At 47.3% G+C, this 21101-nt stretch overlaps 1 protein-coding gene across 6 annotated transcripts in view; it reads left to right on the top strand.

Moving 5' to 3' along the window:
* LOC118742234 (lissencephaly-1 homolog) overlaps positions 1-11319 on the top strand; it is a gene marked incomplete at its 3' end in the record, with an annotated part of 77283 nt that extends 65964 nt beyond the window's left edge. For 4 of the 6 annotated variants that reach the window (XM_036474153.1, XM_036474151.1, XM_036474149.1 and 1 more), the window contains 2 exon segments: positions 10853-10964; positions 11023-11319. In XM_036474153.1, coding sequence (XP_036330046.1) covers positions 10927-10964; positions 11023-11319 — 335 coding nt within the window. 6 annotated transcript variants of the gene reach the window in all.
* Between the last annotated feature and the right edge of the window lie 9782 nt (positions 11320-21101).

Genomic DNA, 21101 nt, shown 5'->3' with positions numbered 1-21101 from the left:
TTCAACCTTGTTGAATTGCGCCGGATACAACGTGCACCGTCGAGATCGCGAGCGAGACAATGGAGGAGGTTTAGCGTTCATCACGCACCACACTATGCTGTATCGTCTTATTGAAGCAGACATCTACCGCAGGGATATCGTCGTAGAATGTCAGGGTATTGCTATCCGGTCAGGCGATGTTGAGCTCGAAATATTTAACGTAACATACCTCCTGTCACCTGCTGCCCGGCAGGATATCACCCTGAAATAGGTGCGCTACTCATCGGTGAAAACCGTATGGTAGTTGGCGACTTTAACACGCACCACGATCTTTGGCACTCAAGCCTGTCAAATGAACGTAGGGGAATACATCGACATCCTGCACAATGAACGACGACGCATCCACCAGGATTATGGGCAGCTGCTGCAGTTCGCCAGATCTAACAATTGTCAGCGTTGGTCTGATCAACAGCGTATCATGGCGACCTATGCTGACCCTAGCATCAGACCATCTGACTATAGTTATCTCGATCAGACATGGGTTTTTTTTGCCCGGGGAAAATCATGGGCAAACATGAAGGGGGCAACGAATCTTACTAATACACGTATACCAGAGAGAGCCACTGCACACGCATTCTGGAGTAAAAAGGCCCACTCTCCCAAACGTACACCACATACACTCCTCGTCATTTGAATAGCTCTACTTTTTAATCCTTAGTATTTACATTTTTAATTTTTCATTACATCCGATTTTAAATCTTTATACAGAGTTAAGAAAATGTCAACAAAGGGGTACAATAAAGCGCAAGTTTCAAGTGTCTGTAAAATAGCGGTGATTTTTGACAAATTTTTTGGTGATGGTGCTGCGCATTTTCTGTCATACAAAGTATGCTCGACAAAATTTTTATATGGAATAAAATGCGCAGCATTGTCAATAAAAAATAAAAAGTAAAATTAAAAATCGGGGCTGTTTTAGAGTCACTTCAAACTTGCACTTAATTACACTATAAATGAATGGGCTACAAAACTGCATATCCGAAATTTTTCCAAAAATATTATTAACTTATTCACTGCAGGTCATTAGGATGGCACACTCTTATGTTGACCATTTTTAAGAACTGTTTCTGGCTCTCAAGAAAAACGAAAAAATCATATAAAATGCTGCCCAAGAAATGCAAAGAAAGTTTCTTTTAAGTTTTAATTTGTAAAAAATTTTAAAATTTCATTTACCCGTAGAATATGCTATATTTTTACAAAAAATGTATATTAAATAAACAAAAGGAAAACTGTAAATACTAACAATTGAAAGGGTGTGCAATTCAAATGACGAGGAGTGTATATGAGCAGATGTGATCACTATCAGAAGTAAACGTGAGCTGAAAGTGTGATTGTGTTAGTGTGCCAATTACGTTTGAATGATTTTGCGTTCACTTTGTTACGCTCTCGCATGTATCCGCATGTGATGTTTACCTACGCTCTTTAAGCAGGCGCTCACTCTCTGTCCATGCTTGTATATGAACAAATTTGACATCGATATAACTGTTGCCAACTTGTGCCTTTCGCAATAAATTAATGCGTTTAGGGAATTAAACCGCCAACATTTTTTAGTTTAGCGCTTGTTTCGTTCTTTGGTGTCCTTTTGAAGGTAATTTTATATTAAAACGTGATTCTATGGTGACATTGTATTTATTTTGTTCATTCATTTATTCATTCCAAACGTACGGAAAACTTTATCCGTTGACTTACACATATGTTAGTGTTTGGCCGAGCTTCTCCTCTGGATAATATGCTCCCAAATAATCCAAACGCAATATTTTCACACAGCCTCTATCACAGAATTCATAGAATATTCTGCTAATTAGCTGGGTGTGCGCATTTTTACAAAAGTAAGCAATTGCATGAAAATAAAGCCGCTAGAGAAACCAAGTAAAGTTTTCAAATTGTTTTACGAATAAAAAAAAAATTTGCTAATTAGATTAATTAACTGCGCATAGTTGGAAATATTTACAAGTGACATTGCGTAATTCCTTAAAATATTTGAACATACATCTTTATATGCAAACATACCATTAAACACAGCAACACAAATTTGCTGTTTTTTTCTGGGGAAAATTGCGCTATTTTCAGTGTTTTGGTGCTTTTTTAAATAAAAAACTTGGCAATCAGTTCTACCAACTTGGCTCAAACCGTGCCATTTTTGGTTTTTTTTACTTCAAAGGGCACTTAATTTTTCAATTTGGCACAAAGGGCCAAAATGGCGCTTTTGAAAAAAAGCCAAATTACTACTTCTTACTTCTTACTTACTGTACTTCTTTTTCTCAACTACAATTTTCTAATTTCTATAGTGTATACAACTGGACTTTTTTGGACTTTTGTTTTAGGAATATAATTTTAATGCTAATGGGAAGAACTAATGAGAATGGCACCTTTTTTGGCACTTTTAATTTTCTATTTGGCACGTTTTGGCACTTTTTTATCCTCAATATGGCACTTCATACCTATGTATAGTTGGCAGCCCTGTTGGCAATACTGATCACCAGATTGTCCAATAATTTTACAGAAGAGGCTAATGAACTGCGTGATATACTTGACTTAAGAAGCATATTAAAAGACTGTCAAAAATGTTTAATCACCCTAATCGAAGAACTTTTGAAACGATTACCTAGTTAATTAAATACTTTTAAAAAAAGTTTTGATTTCGTCACCAGAAAAGTGTGTGAATCACAAGAGGGCGAGTTTCAGGGACCTGCCAATTCACTATTTGACTTTGAAGGAAAGAAAAGCAGCGGAAACTGAATATTTAAATCTTTTAACTTTCCCATGGAATATCTTTTCTCAGAATTTTGGATAATTGCTTAGTGAGTGATGAATTCAACAAAAACTAAGATTTGAAATAGGATGCGGTTGGAAAGCCTTAATTCAATAGTTCGAATAAAGTGTTATATGAAGGCTAATAGTTTCTGCTGCAAAAAGTTTCCAATATCTACCAGTATGTTATCAATGTTGAATAGCTCAATATATGACAACAACAGAAATGTAAATCATTCAGACACTATGTGATATTGAAGAAATTGTGAAAATAGCTGATCTCGCCTTATTATAGGTTAATTTAGGTTGATGTGGCAGTCGGTTCAAATTACCAACTCACTTAGACATTATGAAGGTCCATTGTGGTACCACTGCAGAACACGGGAACCTCTGTGCCTAATCTTCAGAGAACCATTTCGAAGCTCTTATAAAGCGTAGGATTGGCTTTATTCCTACGCAGGATAGTTCCGTAAGAGAGCTAAAGAAGGGCCTACCTGAAAAGCCTGCTCTCCTCCTGGCCAGGGCTGGGCAGCTACAGAGGAAGTGCTGTATTGTTTCTTCCTCTTCCTCATCCCTGCAACTTCTACAATATTCGTGGAAGAATATTCCTAGTCTCGAAGAGTGCCTGCCAAATAGTCAATGTCCGGTAACACAAGCCATGACCCTTGCAATATCCTCTCTTGAGAGGCTGAGCAACTCTTTCGTCTTTTTCTTATCAATTTGTGGCCAAAGTAGCCTTGTTCTACAAGTGCCCTCCTCTAGCCATGCCATGTTTGCCTCTGGGATCATGCTATTTTGAAGTTTACTTTGCAGGTTGCCATGGGTATCCCAATTGTGCCTCTGTTTTCACATAGGGGGAGATTGGTACCTTTTCTGGCTAGCTCGTCGGCCCTGCAATTTCCTTCAATATCTCTATGTCCCGGAACCCAAACGAGGCTGACCTTGAACACGGCGCTGATATCGTTTAGAGCTGCGAGACATTCCTGCGCAACCTTCGATCTCAGCATTACCATGTTCAATGATTTAATGGCCGTCTGGCTGTCCGAGAACATATTAATCGGGGTCCTCGTTACGACATGCGTACTAAGGTACACAGCCACCTCCTTTATAGCTAAAACCTCTGCCTGATAAACACTGCAGTGGTCCGGAACGCGGACGGATAATTCTAGTCCTAGTTTCTTGGAGAAAACTCCATAGCCAACCCTATTGTCTAGCTTGGATCCATCCGTATAAAAATTCAGTTCCCACCTTCTCCATGGTCTTGGTATTTGCCATTCTCTTCTTGACGGGATGCTCGTCATGAAGAGCCTATCGAAGGTTGGTTTAGGGGCGGAGTAGTCCACTTCTTGTTCGTGACTACCCAGAGTGTGAAGTATAGAGGCGTGGCCGAACCGCCGATCCTTCCATAGCGCCATGCTTTTTAGTCTGAGCGCAGAATCGGCGGCCGCGTATTTACCCACCAGGTTTATTGCGGGCAGATTGGTTACCATCTCTAGCGCTTTATTTGGGGTGGTCCTTAATGCACCTGAAATGCATATAAATGCTGTTCTTTGGACCTTACTCAATAGTTTTAGGTAACTTGATTTTTGAGTTGCTGGCCACCATACGCGTACTCCGTATAATAATATTGGCCTGACCACCGAGGTGTAAAGCCAATGTGCAATACGAGGTGTTATCCCCCACTTGATTCCGACCGCTTGTTTGCAAGTGTATAATGCAACGTTGGCCTTCCGTACTCTTTCCTCTATATTAGGTTTCCACGTTAGTTTCCTGTCTAAGATGAGTCCTAGATACTTAACATTCTGCTTCGAGGATATCTCCACACCCATAAAGATTAGCGAGGAACCTATGGGAAGCCTGTGTTTCCTTGTGAAGAGAATTGCTTCGGTTTTCTCGGGGTTTACTCCGAGTCCCCTACTCTCTGTCCAGTTCCTAAGCGTGGCCATGTTAGAGCGCAGAATCTCCATTAGGGTAATTGGGTATTTGACTTTAACGGCAATTGCCAGGTCGTCAGCGTATGCAGTGACGTGGCAACCCCCCCTCTCGAGTGCGTTCAGCAGAGAGTTTACTGCCAAATTCCAGAGAAGAGGGAGAGAACCCCTCCCTGAGGAGTGCCTTTACAGACCTCTCTGCTTATTGTGGTGTTGCCAAGCTTAGCGGTTATCTTCCTGCTGACAAGTATGGACTCAATCAGCGACGCTACGTTGTGGTCAACTACAAGCTCTTCTAAGGCACCCGTTATGGCGCTTGCGTTAATGTTGTTCAAGGCGCCTTCTATATCAACAAAGGCAACCATAGCATACTCTTTATCTGATAAACTTTTTTCCACCAACCCGACGAGCGAGTGCAAGGCGGTTTCCGTAGATTTGCCTTTCGTATAGGCATGCTGCGCTGGGGAGAGCCTACTAGTTGGTACCACCCCCCGTACATAATCATCCACTATCTTCTCTTAAATTTTGAGCAGAAAAGACGTAAGACTGATGGGTCTGAAGTCCTTGGGGTTAATGTGAGAGGACCTACCTGCCTTGGGTATGAAGGAGACTTTTGTCTCTCTCCAGCCTAGCGTAATATACCCGTCCAATTCCACCTGCGTGGCGGGGTCTCGGGGAGGTATCTTTGGCAATAAAGTCCTCAGTTTTTTGTTGTAAACCCCCCAGTCGGTATTTCACACATTTCTGAACTCCCTAACTTGGAGGGTCTTGAGGTCTCTTTCGAATCCACATCAAATTGTGGGCATTAGCGTCGCAGGAGACAACCAGTTGTTTTTTATTGTAGGCTGCTTCTTTAACCAATGTTCGGACCTCCTCTGGTGGTGCGTCCTTATCATGGGCCATGTAGGCAGAGGCTACCCAGAAGCAGGTTTTATCCAGCTCTATGCTTGCTGCTACCAGATCGCCGTCACTGAGCTGTGGAAGCAGGAAGATGTTTAAGTTGTTTCTTGCTAATATGCAAGCTCGAGTCTTACCTGCATTTTGTGCGGCAATTAGCTTAAAGCCCTTCACCCAAAGCCCGCAGATTTTGTTGCCGATTATCCACGGCTCCTGGATGAGGGCAACGTTAAGTCCACCGGCAGCCAGGCGGACCTCAAGATTCGCGGACGCGAGTTTAGAATGGTGGAGGTTGATCTGGATCAGCTTCATACGAACCCGTCCGTTTTACCTCCACCATTGTGACATCAACGTCCGCCTACTCGATCTCCTCACCCTCGGTGTCATCGGCGAGAAGATCCTCTTCATAAAACAGCGGCCCCAAACCGGTTAGCCTCTCCGAGTCGGATGAGCATTGGCTGCTGGGCAACCCTTCTTCACCACCGCTGCGCATTCCGAACTTGTCGATCTCCTCATTAAGGTCCAAGCCCGGCTCGTCGCTGCGGTAGATTCGAACAGTTGCGTCAACAAACCCGAATCTGACTATCCAGTCCTTCTGTGCCAATGGGGCAAGCGATTCGGCGTTGAGGATCAGCAACACCTGCCTTCTGTTCTCTGTCGGCTCTTCGATCTTCCCCACCTTCCAATTGTATGTCGGCAGGTCCTTATTGCAGGATCTAAAGATCCGCTCTATTTTTTGGGGCTCGGCCGGTCTAGCCGGGATCCAAACCCGAGTCCTAGGTCTGCTAGGAATCTCTTCCTTGCTGACTGCCTCGAGTTTGGCTCCCGGCCAAACCTCACCTACCTTGCTGACGGCCAACCTGTAGAGCTGGGCTGACCTATGGTCCTCGCAAGCGATAAGCTTTGTCCTACCTTGATACCAACCAGAATCATGGCAGAGAGGAGGGGGTCCAGGCTTTTTCTCTAAGACCTGGAGGTAGATTTCGGCAATAGCCTCCTCAACCTGCCTCCATTTCTCCTTCGGGATAGTTCCTTCCTACTCCCCTCCCCTCCCCTCTGTCAATGATGGCCAGTACCTCACCGTCTCCCTTAACAACATCCCTGAAGGAGCGGTATTTATGGCCACCTGTTCTCTGTCGTTTGGCGACCCCCCTGCCTGTTCAGCAGATCGTTGCCTCTTTGGAGCAGTGCCTGCCGGTTTACCCAAGCTGGCTACATTTCCGCTTGCCCAGTCCAGCGACTTAAGTTCGTCCTCCGTCAGCTGTTCTGTCGTAGTACGCCTGCTTCGAGAGGCGGATATTTCTAGCCGGCCCCACCCGTAGTTGCAACCTTTTTTGAGCTGCTGGGTATATCAGCAGCATCCTGCCGGTTTAACCTTGAAGCAGGTGCCGCACCCCGCCCTTGGGTTGAGGTGTGCCTATTTTGGGGTCTAAATTCCCTAGGCGGAGCTGACGTCGCAGCTCCAGCCGAGAAACGTTTGGAGACCGGTTTTCCCCAGGCACACACCCCCCCCTTTTTAAAATAAAAGATTAGTTAAATCGATTTTATGAATTTTATTTTAAAAAAATTGGCGGTTTTTGGCGATTTTTTTTCAAAAATTGCGCTATTTTTAAACAATATGAACACCCTGCTGATCACTAGCTTACCTTCACCCAGCGCTCTTTGCTGGGTTCGGACTCCAAAAATGGGAGTAAAAATCAAGTTTTCGTTGTAGATGTGCATTTCTTATCTTTATAAAAAACAATTAATTTCTCCTCGTATCATTGTATTCTGGGACTAAATAAGGGGCTAAAGCGGCCTTTACAAGGGTCGATTTCAGTAGAGTGGAAAATCGACTAGCCAAAGCACTTACATTTTACGGTTGAGATGTCATTTACACGGGTCAATTTTGGTTGAACGACAAAAATCTACCAGAAAATCGACCCGTGTAAAGGCGCCTTAATCCAGCGAGCAATTATCATTAAAGTTAAAATCCCTTGGTTAAAATTAATAAAAAGTTATTTCATTCTTTCTTTACCGGAACAATTGTTACATCGGTGGAAAACGACGCAATTACAGAACTTTAGACAGAGCAATATTTTTCGATCGGGTTCAAATCGGGCGATTGTGAGGGCCTATTCACGAATTCAAGTGTATTTGCAAGGTGCTGTAGCTCACCAATGTAACAATCGTGTCGATAAAAAGGTTAAATATAACTTTTAGTTTGCTATTAAAAACCTCACCTCCTTTCTATTTGAAGATTAAATTTGTTGATGCAACAAAACGGAGCAGATTTTCAGTTGAGCTACTGCGCGGGCAAAAAAGTGTCCATGTCTCATCTCGATTGATAAACCTGCCGACTTTGCTTCCGCGGATCACCGTACCTATGTCAACTTTTCCAAAGCTGACTGGAAAGGCTTCGCGGATGTTACTGAAAGCGCCTTCACGGCACTACCCATACCAACCGACGTCCATATAGGTGAACGTAAATTCCGCAGGGTTGTTACTGCTGCTGCAGCTCACTTCATCCCAGCAGTATGTATTAAGAATCCACGTCCGAACTTTCCTGCTGAAGCGGCTGTTCTAGCCGATGAGCGTGACAGCCTTCGTCAGGCCGATCCCGGAAATCCCCGTACCAGGGATCTCAATTCGGAGATTCGGCAACTTTTGAACGTACATAAGCGGAATAAATGGGAAGACCATTTGAAGACCTGCAACTTCGCCTCTGGTATGAGTAAGCTTTGGTCAACCGTGAGGTCGTTGTCCAACCCAACGAAGCGTGACGACAGAGTCGAAATATACTGGTGTCCACGCTTCGTCGGACCCGGAGAGATGCGCGAGCTATTTTAGCCGGCAGTTTATTCTGCATCATCCGGTGGATAAAGTGGTGAGGTAAGGGTAGCCACCGGGAAGGCGAAAGCCTTCACAGCCATTGGACCCGACGGAATATGCATGTTGATGCTGAAAAATTTGGGTCTTGCGGGAGTAGGTAGACATATGGAAGATGGGGAGAGTGGTCCCACTGCTCAAACCGGGGAAACCAGCCAACAAAGGAGAGTCTTATGCCCGATAACCCTCCTTTCCACGGTAGCAGAGACACTAAAGGCCTTGCATAGTACAACAACAGCACTTAACGCCACAAACACTCAGATAACTCCTGGCCTTAACCGAAACCGCCCCTGTGAGAGAACTATTCTAGTAGCGTTGGACCTGTCCAAGGCGTTCGACACTGTCAGTCATTCAACGCTGGTAGAAGACATAGATGTCTGCTCTCTCCCACAGGGACTCGAAACGGTGGTCGGCAAATTACCTGAGTGGTCGACATTCGTCAGTAATTTTCAAAACCAGTAAACCACGTAAAATTAAACAGGGGCTACCACAGGGTGGTGTCCTGTCCCCTCTTCTGTCCACTACTGTTTAATTATTACATCTCTAAGCTTCCTCAACCACCAGAGGGTGTCAATATTGTCTCTTATGCTGACGATTGCTCGATTGTGGCGTCTGGGAATGAAATTGATGACTTGTGCTCGAAAGTAAACGGTTATCTCGCCGAACTTTCTCGATTATTCACGCTGAATAACCCCAAAATCCTCGGAGTTACCTTCGACAGTCTGCTCTCCTTCTCGGCGCATACAACCGCAATTGCCAATAAAATACAGAGCCGCAACAATGTAATGAAGTCGCTGGCCGGCAGCATTTGGGGCAAAGATAAAGAAACGTTGTTGGCAACATACAAGGCAATTGGCCGGGCGGTTCTTAACTATGCAGCGCCCGTGTGGTCGCCTGGGACTAGCAGGACGCAGTGGATAAAGCCACAGACATGCCAGAATACGGCACTACGGACAGCGACCGGATGCCTCCTGATGACGCCCCAACACCACCTACATGACGAGGTCCCGATGCTCCCAGTCAAAGAGCATAACACAATGCTCTGCAAGCAGTTTCTTGTGGGAAGAACCCTCGCCAAGGCACGTCAAGAGGCATCTCTACGAACTGACGTACGAAGTCCAGAGGTTCATTAAACAACCTCTGGACCCGTCAGCTTATCGACAGGCCCTGAGCGGCATTCACAGGGAATCGGTCTCAAGTTATGTAGACTCCCACCCTGTGAATGCTGTTCTAGGCACTCAACCACCTGACGTGGACGGGACAGAACTTTGTCTGCCTCGGGAGACCCGCACCACAATAGCCCAACTTCGCTCTGGCTATTGCAGCAGGCTTAACTCATACCTGGGCAGAATTAATGAGGATGTGCCCAACCAATGCCCGGTATGTGGAGAGTAGCCACATGACTCTCGGCACCTCTTTACATGCCCTGAGAACCCCACCCAGCTGACACCCCTGTCCTTATGGACAGACCCTGTGGAAGTCGCACTCTTCCTGGGCCTCCCCTTAGCTGAAACAGACGACTTACGGATGAACCGACCCGAGCGGGGCTTGGTAACCGCTACAACAACAGCAACATCTTTCTGCCGTGACCCAGGGCTCCACTCGGATTGGTTACCGCATCTCGCACATGGGTTGCTCAACCGTCAACTCGATTTTTTACCTTCCTTTTATTAGCTCGGGATGTAACGATGTAATATTGATGCGCCTAAAAGATGCAGCGATTTCTATTCTCAAGTTACATACCTGATGACAGTACGAATGGCAGTTATAATAGGGAGGTTTTAGTTTTTTAAACTATAATTTTATTTCGATAAAACCGAAAGCAAAAAATTTTAAAATCAAAAGCTACAATTAATGGCATAGTAGGCTACTATTAATAACATATTGGATACTTCAATTCTATCCAGTAGTTGTATATGTGTCAAGTTAGCACTACACACCATTTTTTTTTTTAACGAAAGCTAAAATTTTTTTCTTTCCACAACAGAAAAGCTATAATTAATGCCGTTGTAACATTTTTGTTACCTCGATTTAATCGACAATGGGGCTTATTTTGCTGTTTGTTGTTCTTACGGCTTCTTCTACACGCGCCACAACTTCAGCAATTTGATCTATTGGCTGTCTGGAGTTATGTGTAATCCGAATATTATTTTATTATGTTACATAAACATGTGTCGTGCTAAGATTCATATTTAGGATATCGATCAAATATTACTAAAACCAGAAACATAAAAATTTGTTACCTGTCCGCTTCAGTTGCTATGCCCATTTTGCAAAGGTTTCACACATTATTTTACTGTTTATTTAATTTAATTAATATTATACGTAACTATTCGAAACTAAATAGCATTTCATTCTTTTATTTTCAGCAGTACTTAACTTAAAGGATATCAACGCTCATTGTATATCAAAAGTAATAGCGACGTCTGTCCCGACAAAGAACATGAAAATGGTTTTGTCGCAGAGGCAGCGCGAGGAACTGTAAGATTTAAACTTTCATAATTTACTTTTCGAAGGTTATGAGTATATTTAACTTCAGGAACCAAGCGATTGCCGATTACTTAGGTAGCAATGGCTACACTGAGTCCTTGGACGCATTCCGTAAAGAAGCTGACGTGTCTACAGAAAGCGAGAAAAAATTCAGTGGACTTTTGGAAAAAAAATGGACTTCGGTTATTCGCTTGCAAAAAAAAGTAATGGACCTAGAGGCCAAGTTATCAGAAGCTGAAAAAGAGGCTATAGAAGGAGCTCCTACAAAAGCAAAACGTAGCCCTGGAGAATGGATTCCACGTCCACCAGAAAAGTTTTCATTGACTGGCCATCGTGCAAGCATAACACGGGTATGTAAATTGTAATCAAAGTAAATTTTTGCATACAAATTAAAAATATTAAAAAAAATTTACTCAGATTGAGGCAGTTTTTAATGAAAAATTATTGTGCAAAAACAACAATAATTTATAAATGGTAGAAATTATGGCTATTTCCTCATCAGACTTCTTCACTGGGATTCGATACAACGACCCCAGCTTCCAAAGCCAGTGGTGTACACACTGCGCTAAGTTCGCCTTATAAACTGTTGTTGCTTCCATATGCCAACCCATCCACAATCAAGGGAGCTATTCCGCTGCTATTCGCACTTTTTATTGAGCTTGAGTCCGTTTTTAATGGCAAATTTTTTTGAAATAACAACAACAATTTATAAATGGTAGAAGTTATAGCTGCTATTTCCGAGATCACCACATTTCCTCAACATTCCTCTTTCCTGGGGTTCGATCCAACGGGCCCCAGCTTCCAAAGCCAGTGGTCTACACACTGTGCCGAGTACGCCTGAGTAGCTTAACACACACACAACCGCACTCAACACAACACAATAGACCACACCACAGACACATCCGCACGACCACCCCCACGTCGCCGCCAACAACTCCTGGTTCCTCCAACAATGTCCTCGGTGTGTCAGACCAGGATATTCCGTAACGTGTCATCAGTTAAGTGTAACACCTACCTTGGATGTTGACGCTTTAGGGCATGTTCAGGACTGCGGACCACGCGAGATTGGATGAGAAACTATGAGGGCCGGTGTTGTGCTGATCGGGCTTAGTTCCTACTGCGACGCCACCCACTACCACCTTAGAGCTACACCCTCCACAACAGCACACACAGCAAATGGCAGGAAGGCCACTTCCCATACACCTCACATCCCAATAAGTCTCCCTAGGAACACGGAAGATTCTACAGTGTAACTGTAACGGACTACAGCGTCACATCCCAATAAGTCTCCCTAGGAACACGAAGATTCTACAGTTTAACTTTAATGGACTACAGAGTAAGTCGAAGAAATAACCGTATTTTATTGGCTGGAGTGGAATATTAAAAGCCAAAGCCAAGTCGCACAGCAATTCGACACAGGGATACCATCCTAGAATGTCAGGGTATTGCTTTCCGGCCAGGCGATATCGAGCTCGAAATGTTTCGTGTTTATATACCCCCTGTCACTAGCTGCCCGGCAGGATATCACCCTGAAATAGGTGCGCTCCTCAGAGGTGCAAACTGTATGGTAGTCGGTGACTTTGGAATTCAGGCCTGTCGAATGATAGTAGGGGAACACACTTGGCTGAGCATATAGACAATTCGACATTCTGCACAATGATCGACGACGCACCCACCAGGATTATGGGCAGCTGCTGTTGCTTGCCTGACATAATAATAGTAAGCGCTGGTCCCATAAACGGCATAACGTGGCGACCTATGCTGACTTTAGCATCAGACCATCTGCCCATAGTCATCTCCATTAATAAACCTGCCGACGCTACATCAACTTTTCCAAAGCTGATTGGAACGGCTTCCGTAGGGTTGTCACTGCTTCTGCAGCACGCTTGAGGTCACTATCTAATCCGACAAAGCGCGACGACAGAGTCGACATCTCTTTAGCAACCGCGGCTCGTCTGATCCGGAACGATACGCTAGCTACTTTTGCCGACAACTCACGCTGCATACTCCAGCGGACAAAGCCAAACGTCGAGTGACCAAAAGGCTGCACAAGTTGCGCCTCTTGTTTTAACCAGCACTGGAGTGCAGGTAGCCATCGGGAAGGCGAAAGCCTCCAAAGCCATGCAAGCTAGCTGAATATACATACTGATGCCGAAAAAAATGAGTTCTGCGGGAGTAAATTACCTTACCAAGGTCCTCAACCTGTCTATGGCAACTCTTATCATTCTAGACATCTGGAAAATGGGGAGTTTGGTCCTACAGCCTAAACCGGGGAAACCGGACAACAAAGAAGAGTCTTATCTTCCGATAACCCTCCTTTCCCGGGTTCGAAGACACTAGAAGCATTGCTTCTCCCACTGTACACGAACCACCTGACCCCAGCGAAGCTTCAGCATGGATTCCGTAAAGTGCACAGTACAACAACAGCACTTACGTACCTAAACCGAAACCGTTCCTGTGAGAAAACAGTCGTAGTAGCGTTGGATTTGTCAAAGGCGTTTGGCACCGTCAATCACACCACGCGACTAGACGACATTCATTCCCACGACAGCCGGTTCTACGTACCGGAATGACACGGGTTTCACCCGCCCAAGGGCTGTTATTTCGGCGATCTAACCCCGTTTAGGTCGGCGAAGTATCTTAGAAGTTGTCCGTCCATAGGGCTACATTCACTACGTATTCTCTTACTCAGGGCTGGCATCGAGTCAAATCCTGGGCCAGAAACATACACCTGCTGTGTATGCCGGAGTCGATTACACCACAACTCCACCTCAGTCAAGTGTAATGCCTGCGAGGGGTGGAGTCACCTCACAGTCTGCTCGGGACTACGGACACATAGACAGTGGACCACGTCGTACGTGGCCCCCTGTTGCTCAAACAGAGCAGCCTCCACGGCTAACCACAGTCCGCCCGAGCAGCCTCACACACTCACACAGCAGCCACACACAGTCACCACAACACAACAACATAATAACACCGCAGACCGTACCACAGCCACTTCAGACCACATAACACACACAACCGCACCACCACCCACACGCCGCCGCCAACAACTCCTGGTTCCCCCTACAATCTGCACGGTATGTCAGACCAGGATATTCCGTAATGTGACATCCGTCAAGTGCAACATCTGCCTTGGCTGGTGCCATTTTAGGGCATGCTCAGGTCTGCGTACCACGCGAGATTGGACGGGGAACTTCGAGGGCCCGTGTTGCGCTGCTCGGTCGCAGACCCCAATTGCGACGCCCCCCACCACCACCACAGGGCGGCAATCACCTCAGCAGCACACACAGCCAACGGCGGCAAGAACATACACTTCACTTACACCCCACATCACGACACGTCTCCCGAGCCACATGAAGCTCCTTCAATTTAACTGCAACGGGCTACAGAGCAAGATTGAGGAGATAACCGTCTTCATGTGTCGGAATGGTATATTAATAGCTGCGGTCCAAGAGACGAAGCTGCACAGCAATTCAACTTTGTTGAATTGCGCCGGGTACAACGTGCACCGTCGAGATCGCGAGCGAGATAATGGTGGTGGCTTAGCGTTCATCACGCACCACACCGTGCAGTATCGTCTTACCGAAGCAGACACGACCGCAGGGATACCACCCTAGAATGTCAGGGCATCGCTATCCGGTCAGGCGATGTCGAGCTCGAAATGTTTAACATATACATACCCCCTGTCACCTGCTGCCCGGCATGATATCACCCTGATATAGGTGCGCTCCTCAGAGGTGAAAACCGTATGGTAGTAGGTGACTTTAATGCGCACCACGATATTTGGCACTCAAGCCTGTCAAACGATCGTAGGGGAACAGACTGAGCAGATAGACGATTCGACATTCTGCACAATGAACGACGACGCACCCACCAGGATTATGGGTAACTGCAGTAGCTCGCCAGACATCACAATAGTCAGCGTTGGTCTGATAAACAGCATAACGTGGCGACCTATGCTGACTCTAGCATCAGACCATCTACCCATAGTCATCTCGATAGATAAACCAACCGAATTTGCCTCCGCCAAACACCGGACCTATATCAACTTTTCCAAAGCTGATTGGAAAGGTTACGCGGAGTTTACCGAAAACACCTTCGCAGCGCTCCCCACACCAACCGACGTCCATCTCGGTGAACGTAAGTTTCGCAGGGCTATCACTGCTGCTGCAGCTCGCTTCATACCGGCAGGATGTATATCGGACCCACGTCCCAACTTCCCTGCCGAAGCGGCTGTTCTAGCCGATGAGCGTGATAGCCTTCGTCAGGCCGATCCCGGAGATCCCCGTATCAGGGATCTCAATGCGGAGATTCGGCAACTTGTAAACGTACATAAGCGGAAGAAGTGGGAGGAGCATCTGAAGACTTGTAATTTCACCTCTGGTGTGAGCAAGCTTTGGTCAACCGAGAGGTCATTGTCTAATCCGACGAAGCACGACGACAGAGTCGAAATTTCCTTCGGCGACCATGCCTCGTCGGACCCGGAGCGATGCGCGAGCTATTTCAGCCGGCAGTTCATACTGCATCCTCCGGTGGACAAAGCCAAGCGTCGAGTGACCAGAAGGCTGCACAAACTGCCAACAACTTGTGCCCCCCTTGCTTTCACTTGCGGTGAAGTTCAGGTGGCCATCGGGAAGGCGAAAGCCTCCAAAGCCATGGGTCCCGACGGAATATGCATGCTGATGCTGAAAAATTTGGGTCCTGCGGGGGTAGCGTACCTAACGGGGGTCCTCAACTTGTCAATGGCCACTCTCATCATCCCAGACATCTGGAAGGTGGGGAGAGTGGTCCCACTGCTCAAACCGGGGAAACCTGCCAACAAAGGAGATTCGTATCGTCCGATTACACTCCTTTCCCCGGTAGCGAAGACACTCGAGGCCTTGCTACTCCCGTACTTCACAAACCACCTGACCCCAGCGAAGCATCAGCATGGCTTCCGTAAAGTGCACAGTACAACAACAGCACTTAACGCCATAAACACTCAGATAACTCGTGGCCTTAACCGTAACCGTCCATGTGAGACATCGATTCTAGTAGCGTTGGACTTGTCAAAGGCGTTTGACACCGTCTGCCATTCCACGCTCTCTCCCACAGAGGCTCAAACGGTGGTCGGCAATTATCTGAGTGGTCGACATTCGTCGGTAATGTTTAGAGACAAAACGAGTAAGCAGCGAAAAATAAAACAGGGGGTTCCTCAGGGTGGTGTCCTTTCCCCGCTACTGTTTAACTTTTACATTTCAAAGCTCCCTCAACCACCAGAGGGAGTCTCGATTGTCTCTTATGCCGACGATTGCTCGATCATGGCCACTGGGAATGGAATTGATGACCTGTGATCGAAAGTAAACGGCTATCTCTCCGAACTTTCTCGCTTCTTCACTGCACAGTGTCTAGCCCTCTCCCCTACGAAATCCTCCGCGACCCTGTTCACAACCTGGACGAAGGAGGTCAGGCTACCGCTGGGGATTCACGTCGATGACACACCAATTCCGACGGTGAATAACCCCAAAATACTCGGAGTAACATTCGACAGCCTGCTCTCCTTCTCTGCGCACTCAACCGCTATTGTCAATAAAGTACAGAGCCGCAACAAGGTCCTCAAGTCGCTAGCCGGCAGTACTTGGGGCAAAGACAAAGAAACGTTGCTGGCAACATACAAGGCAATAGGCCGGCCGGTTTTGAACTACGCAGCGCCAGTGTGGTCGCCAGGGACTAGTAGGACGCAGTGGACGAAGCTACAGACTGTACAGAACACCGCACTCAGGACAGCGACAGGAAGCCTCTTGATGTCGCCTGAACACCACCTGCACGGCGAGGCGCAAATGCTCCCTGTAAAGGAGCATAATATAATGCTCTGCAAGCAGTTCCTGATCGGGAGCCACAGAAGTGGCCACCCAAGCAGACAGCTGCTTGCAGAGGAGCCCTCGCCTAGGCACGTCAGGAGGCATCTATATGAACTGACGGACGAAGTCCAGAGGTTCATTAAGCAACCTCTGGACCCGACAGCTTACAGACAGGCCCTGAACGGCATTCACAGGGACTCAGTCTCGAGTTATGTAGACTCTAGACCTGTGAATGCCGTTCTAGGCATACCACCCCCGGACATAGACGAGACGGAGCTTCATCTGCCTCGGGAGACACGCACAACACTCGCACAACTTCGCTCCGGCTACTGCAGCAGGCTGAACTCCTACTTGAGTAGGTTGAATGAGAATGTGCCGAATGAGTGTCCGGCATGCGGAGAGACCCCACATGACTCGAAACATCTCTTCGCATGCCCGGAAAACCCGACAACCCTAACGGCCTTGTCCCTCTGGACAAACCCCACAGAAGCTGCACGCTTCCTAGGGTTGCCGTTAGTGGAACTTGACGATAACGACTGAGATACCAACCGTCCTGGGCGGGGTTGTTGTAGCCGCTACAACAACAACAGCAACAGTGGAAACTTCAGCAACAGGCACACTACGGGACAACATATCTGGAACCACATGTTCCTTTCCCTTCCGGTGGACAATCTATAAGTCATACTGCTGGAGCTTCAGCGCCCAACGCGCTATCCTACCACTAGGATCCTTCAAGTTGTTCAGCCAAACCATAGAATAATGGTCAGTGACGACAGTAAACCTAGCGCCTTCCACATATGGACGCAATTTCTCGTCCGCCCACAAGACCGCTAAACACTCCTTCTCTGTCGTCGAATAATTTTTCTCATTTTTATTCAGGGACCTACTCAAAAATGCTATAACTAACCTTCTCACCGTCCTCAAATCTTTGGGTCAAAACTGCTCCTATACCGAAATCAGACTCAAAACGGGTGGAGTCACCAGGCGCTCCTTCGCCTCCCTAAAGCTCCGTTCACAATCTTCGTTCCACTCGAACTTTCGGTTTTTCTTTGTTAATTCGGTGAGAGGCCTAACTAACTCAGCAAAGTCCTTAATAAATCTTCGGTACCAGGACACTGTACCTATAAATGACCTAACCTGTTTCACATTCTTGGGCCTTTCGATGTTGTTGATGTTGTTGTAGCGGCTACAACAACCCCGCCCAGATAGGCTGATATCTCAGTCGTTGTCGTCAAGTTCCACTAACGGCAGCCCCAAGAAGCGTGCAGCCTCTATGGGGTCGGTCCATAGGGACGACGCCGTTAGGGTTGTGGGGTTTTCCGGGCATGCGAAGAGATGTTTCGAGTCGTGAGGGGTTTCTCCGCATGCCGGACATTCGTTCGGCACATCCGCATTTAACCTACTCAGGTAGGAATTAAGCCTGCTGCAGTAGCCAGAGCGAAGTTGGGCTTTTGTTGTCCTGGTCTCCCGAGGCAGATGGAGCTCCGTCGCGTCAATGTCCGGTGTCTCAGAATGTCCGGTACGGCATTCACAGGTCTTGAGTCTACATAACTCGAGACTGCGTCCCTGTGAATGCCGTTCAGGGCCTGTCTGTGAGCTGACGGGTCCAGAGGTTGCTTAATAAACCTCTGGACTTCGTCCGTCAGTTCATATAGATGCCTCCTGACGTGACTCGGCGAGGGCTCCTCTGCAAGCAGCTGTCTATTTGGGTGGCCACATCTGTGGCTCCCAGCAAGAAACTGCTTGCAGAGCATCGTGTTGTGCTCCCTAATTGGCAGCATTTTCGCCTCATCGTGGAGGTGGTGTTCTGGTGACATCAGGAGGCATCCAGTCGCTGTCCTAAGTGCTGTATTTTGTACCGCCTGTAGCTTCGTCCACTGCGTCCTACTGGTGCTGCGTAGTTTAAAACCGGCCGGCCTATTGCCTTGTATGTTGCCAGCAACGTTTCTTTGTCTTTGCCCCAAGTACTGCCGGCTAGCGACTTGAGGACTTTGTTGCGGCTCTGTACTTTATTAACAATAGCGGTTGCGTGTGCAGAGAAGGAGAGCAGGCTGTCGAATGTTACTCCGAGAATTTTAGGATTATTCACCGTCGGAATTGGTATGTCATCGACGTGAATTCCTAGCGGTAGCCTGACCTCCTTCGTCCAGGTTGTGAAAAGGGTCGCAGAGGATTTCGTAGGGGAGAGGGCTAGACACTTTGCCGTGAAGAAGCGAGAAAGTTCGGAGAGATACCCGTTTACTTTCGAACACAGGTCATTAATTCCATTCCCAGTCGCCATGATCGAGCAATTGTCGGCGTAAGAGACGATCGAGACTCCCTCTGGTGGTTGAGGGAGCTTTGAAATGTAAAAGTTAAACAGTAGTGGGGAAAGGACACCACCCTGTGGAACCCCCTGTTTTATTTTCCTAAGTTTGCTCGATTTATCTCAACATTACCGACGAGTGTCGACCACTTAGATAATTTGCCGACCACCGTTTGAGCGTCTGTGGGAGAGAGGAAGCCTCTATATCTTCTAGTAGCGTGGAATGGCTGACAGTTTCAAAAGCCTTTGACAGGTCCAACGCTACTAGAATCGTTCTCTCACAGGGACGTTTACGGTTAAGGCCACGAGTTACCTGAGTGTTTATTGCGTTAAGTGCTATTGTTGTACTGTGCACTTTACGGAAACCATGCTGATGCTTCGCTGGGGTCAAGTGGTTTGTGAAATACGGGAGTAGCAAGGCATCGAGTATCTTCGCTATCGGGGAAAGGAGTGTTATCGGACGATAAGAATCTCCTATGTTGGCGGGTTTCCCCGGTTTGAGCAGTGGGACCACTCTCCTCACCTTCCAGATGTCTGGGATGATGAGAGTGGCCATGGGCAAATTGAGGACCTCCGTTAGGTACGCTACCCCCGCAGGACCCAAATTTTTCAGCATCAGCATGCATATTCCGTCGGGACCCATGGCTTTGGAGGCTTTCGCCTTCCCGATGGCCACCTGAACTTCACCGCAAGTGAAAGCAAGGGGGGCACATGTTGTTGGCAGTTTGTGCAGCCTTCTGGTCACTCGACGCTTGGCTTTGTCCACCGGAGGATGCAGTATGAACTGCCGGCTAAAATAGCTCGCGCATCGCTCCGGGTCCGACGAAGCAGGGTCGCCGAAAGAAATTTCGACTCTGTCGTCGTGCTTCGTCGGATTGGACAGTGACCTCACGGTTGACCAAAGCTTACTCACACCAGAGGTGAAGTTGCAGGTCTTCAGATGCTCTTCCCACTTCTTCCGCTTATGTACGTTTACTAGTTGCCGAATCTCCGCGTTGAGATCCCTGATACGGGGATCTCCGGGATCGGCCTGACGAATCGGCTAGAACAGCCGCTTCAGCAGGGAAATTTGGGCGTGGGTCGGTGATGCATCCTGCCGGTACGAAGCGGGCTGCAGCAGCGGTGACAGCCCTGCGAAACCTACGTTCACCAAGGTGGACGTCGGTTGGTGTGGGGAGGGCAGCGAAGGTGTTTTCAGTAAATTCCGCGAAGCCTTTCCAATCAGCTTTTGAAAAGTTGATATATGTTCGGTGCTCCGCGGAAGCAAAGTCGGTTGGTTTATCGATCGAGATGGCTATGGGCTATGGTGGTTTGATGCAAAAGTCAGCATAGGTTGCCATGATATGCCAGAGATCGTGGTGCGCGTTGAAGTCATATAAATAAATATTTCGAGCTCGACATCGCCTGAGAGGTTTTCTGCTGCCCAGGGGAGCTTCTAGGTGCCGTGCAGGCTCTTCGGGTGTTAGGTGCATTGCGCGAGCGGGTAGCCGTGGAGGCTGATTGTGCCGTTTGGCTTGAGAAGCAGGGAGCCACATAGCCTTTGGTCCAGTCCCGGTGAGACCTAAGACCAGAGCAGGTTCTTAGGTGACTTCATCCGTTGCATGAGTTGCACCTAACCGAAGTGGAGTTCGGATGGAGTCGATTCTGGCAAACACAGCAGAAATATGTTTCTGGTCCGGGGTTAGGCTCAACGCCCGCCCGGAGAAGAAGGATTGAAGGGTATCGCCGATCTGAGCGGGGTAAGGTCGCCGAAACAACAGCCCTTGGTCGGGTAAAGCACGAGTCATTCCGGTACGTAGAACCGACTGTCGTGGGAATAAAGCACGACAGTCGTTTCTTTTCTGTGCCAACCGACGCCAATTGGAAATACCAAGTGCAGCCAAGTCCTCCAACTGGTCTTTCCATCTCAGGGGGGCCTCCCTCTTCCTCTGCTACCACCAGCGGGTTCCGAGTTGAAATACTATACTTTCAGAGCTAGAG

Source organism: Rhagoletis pomonella, unplaced genomic scaffold, assembly GCF_013731165.1.
Source record: "Rhagoletis pomonella isolate Grant_MI unplaced genomic scaffold, Rhpom_1.0 Rhpom_scaffold_00007, whole genome shotgun sequence".
NCBI lineage: Eukaryota > Metazoa > Arthropoda > Insecta > Diptera > Tephritidae > Rhagoletis > Rhagoletis pomonella.
This window is presented reverse-complemented; position numbering and strand designations above follow the sequence as displayed.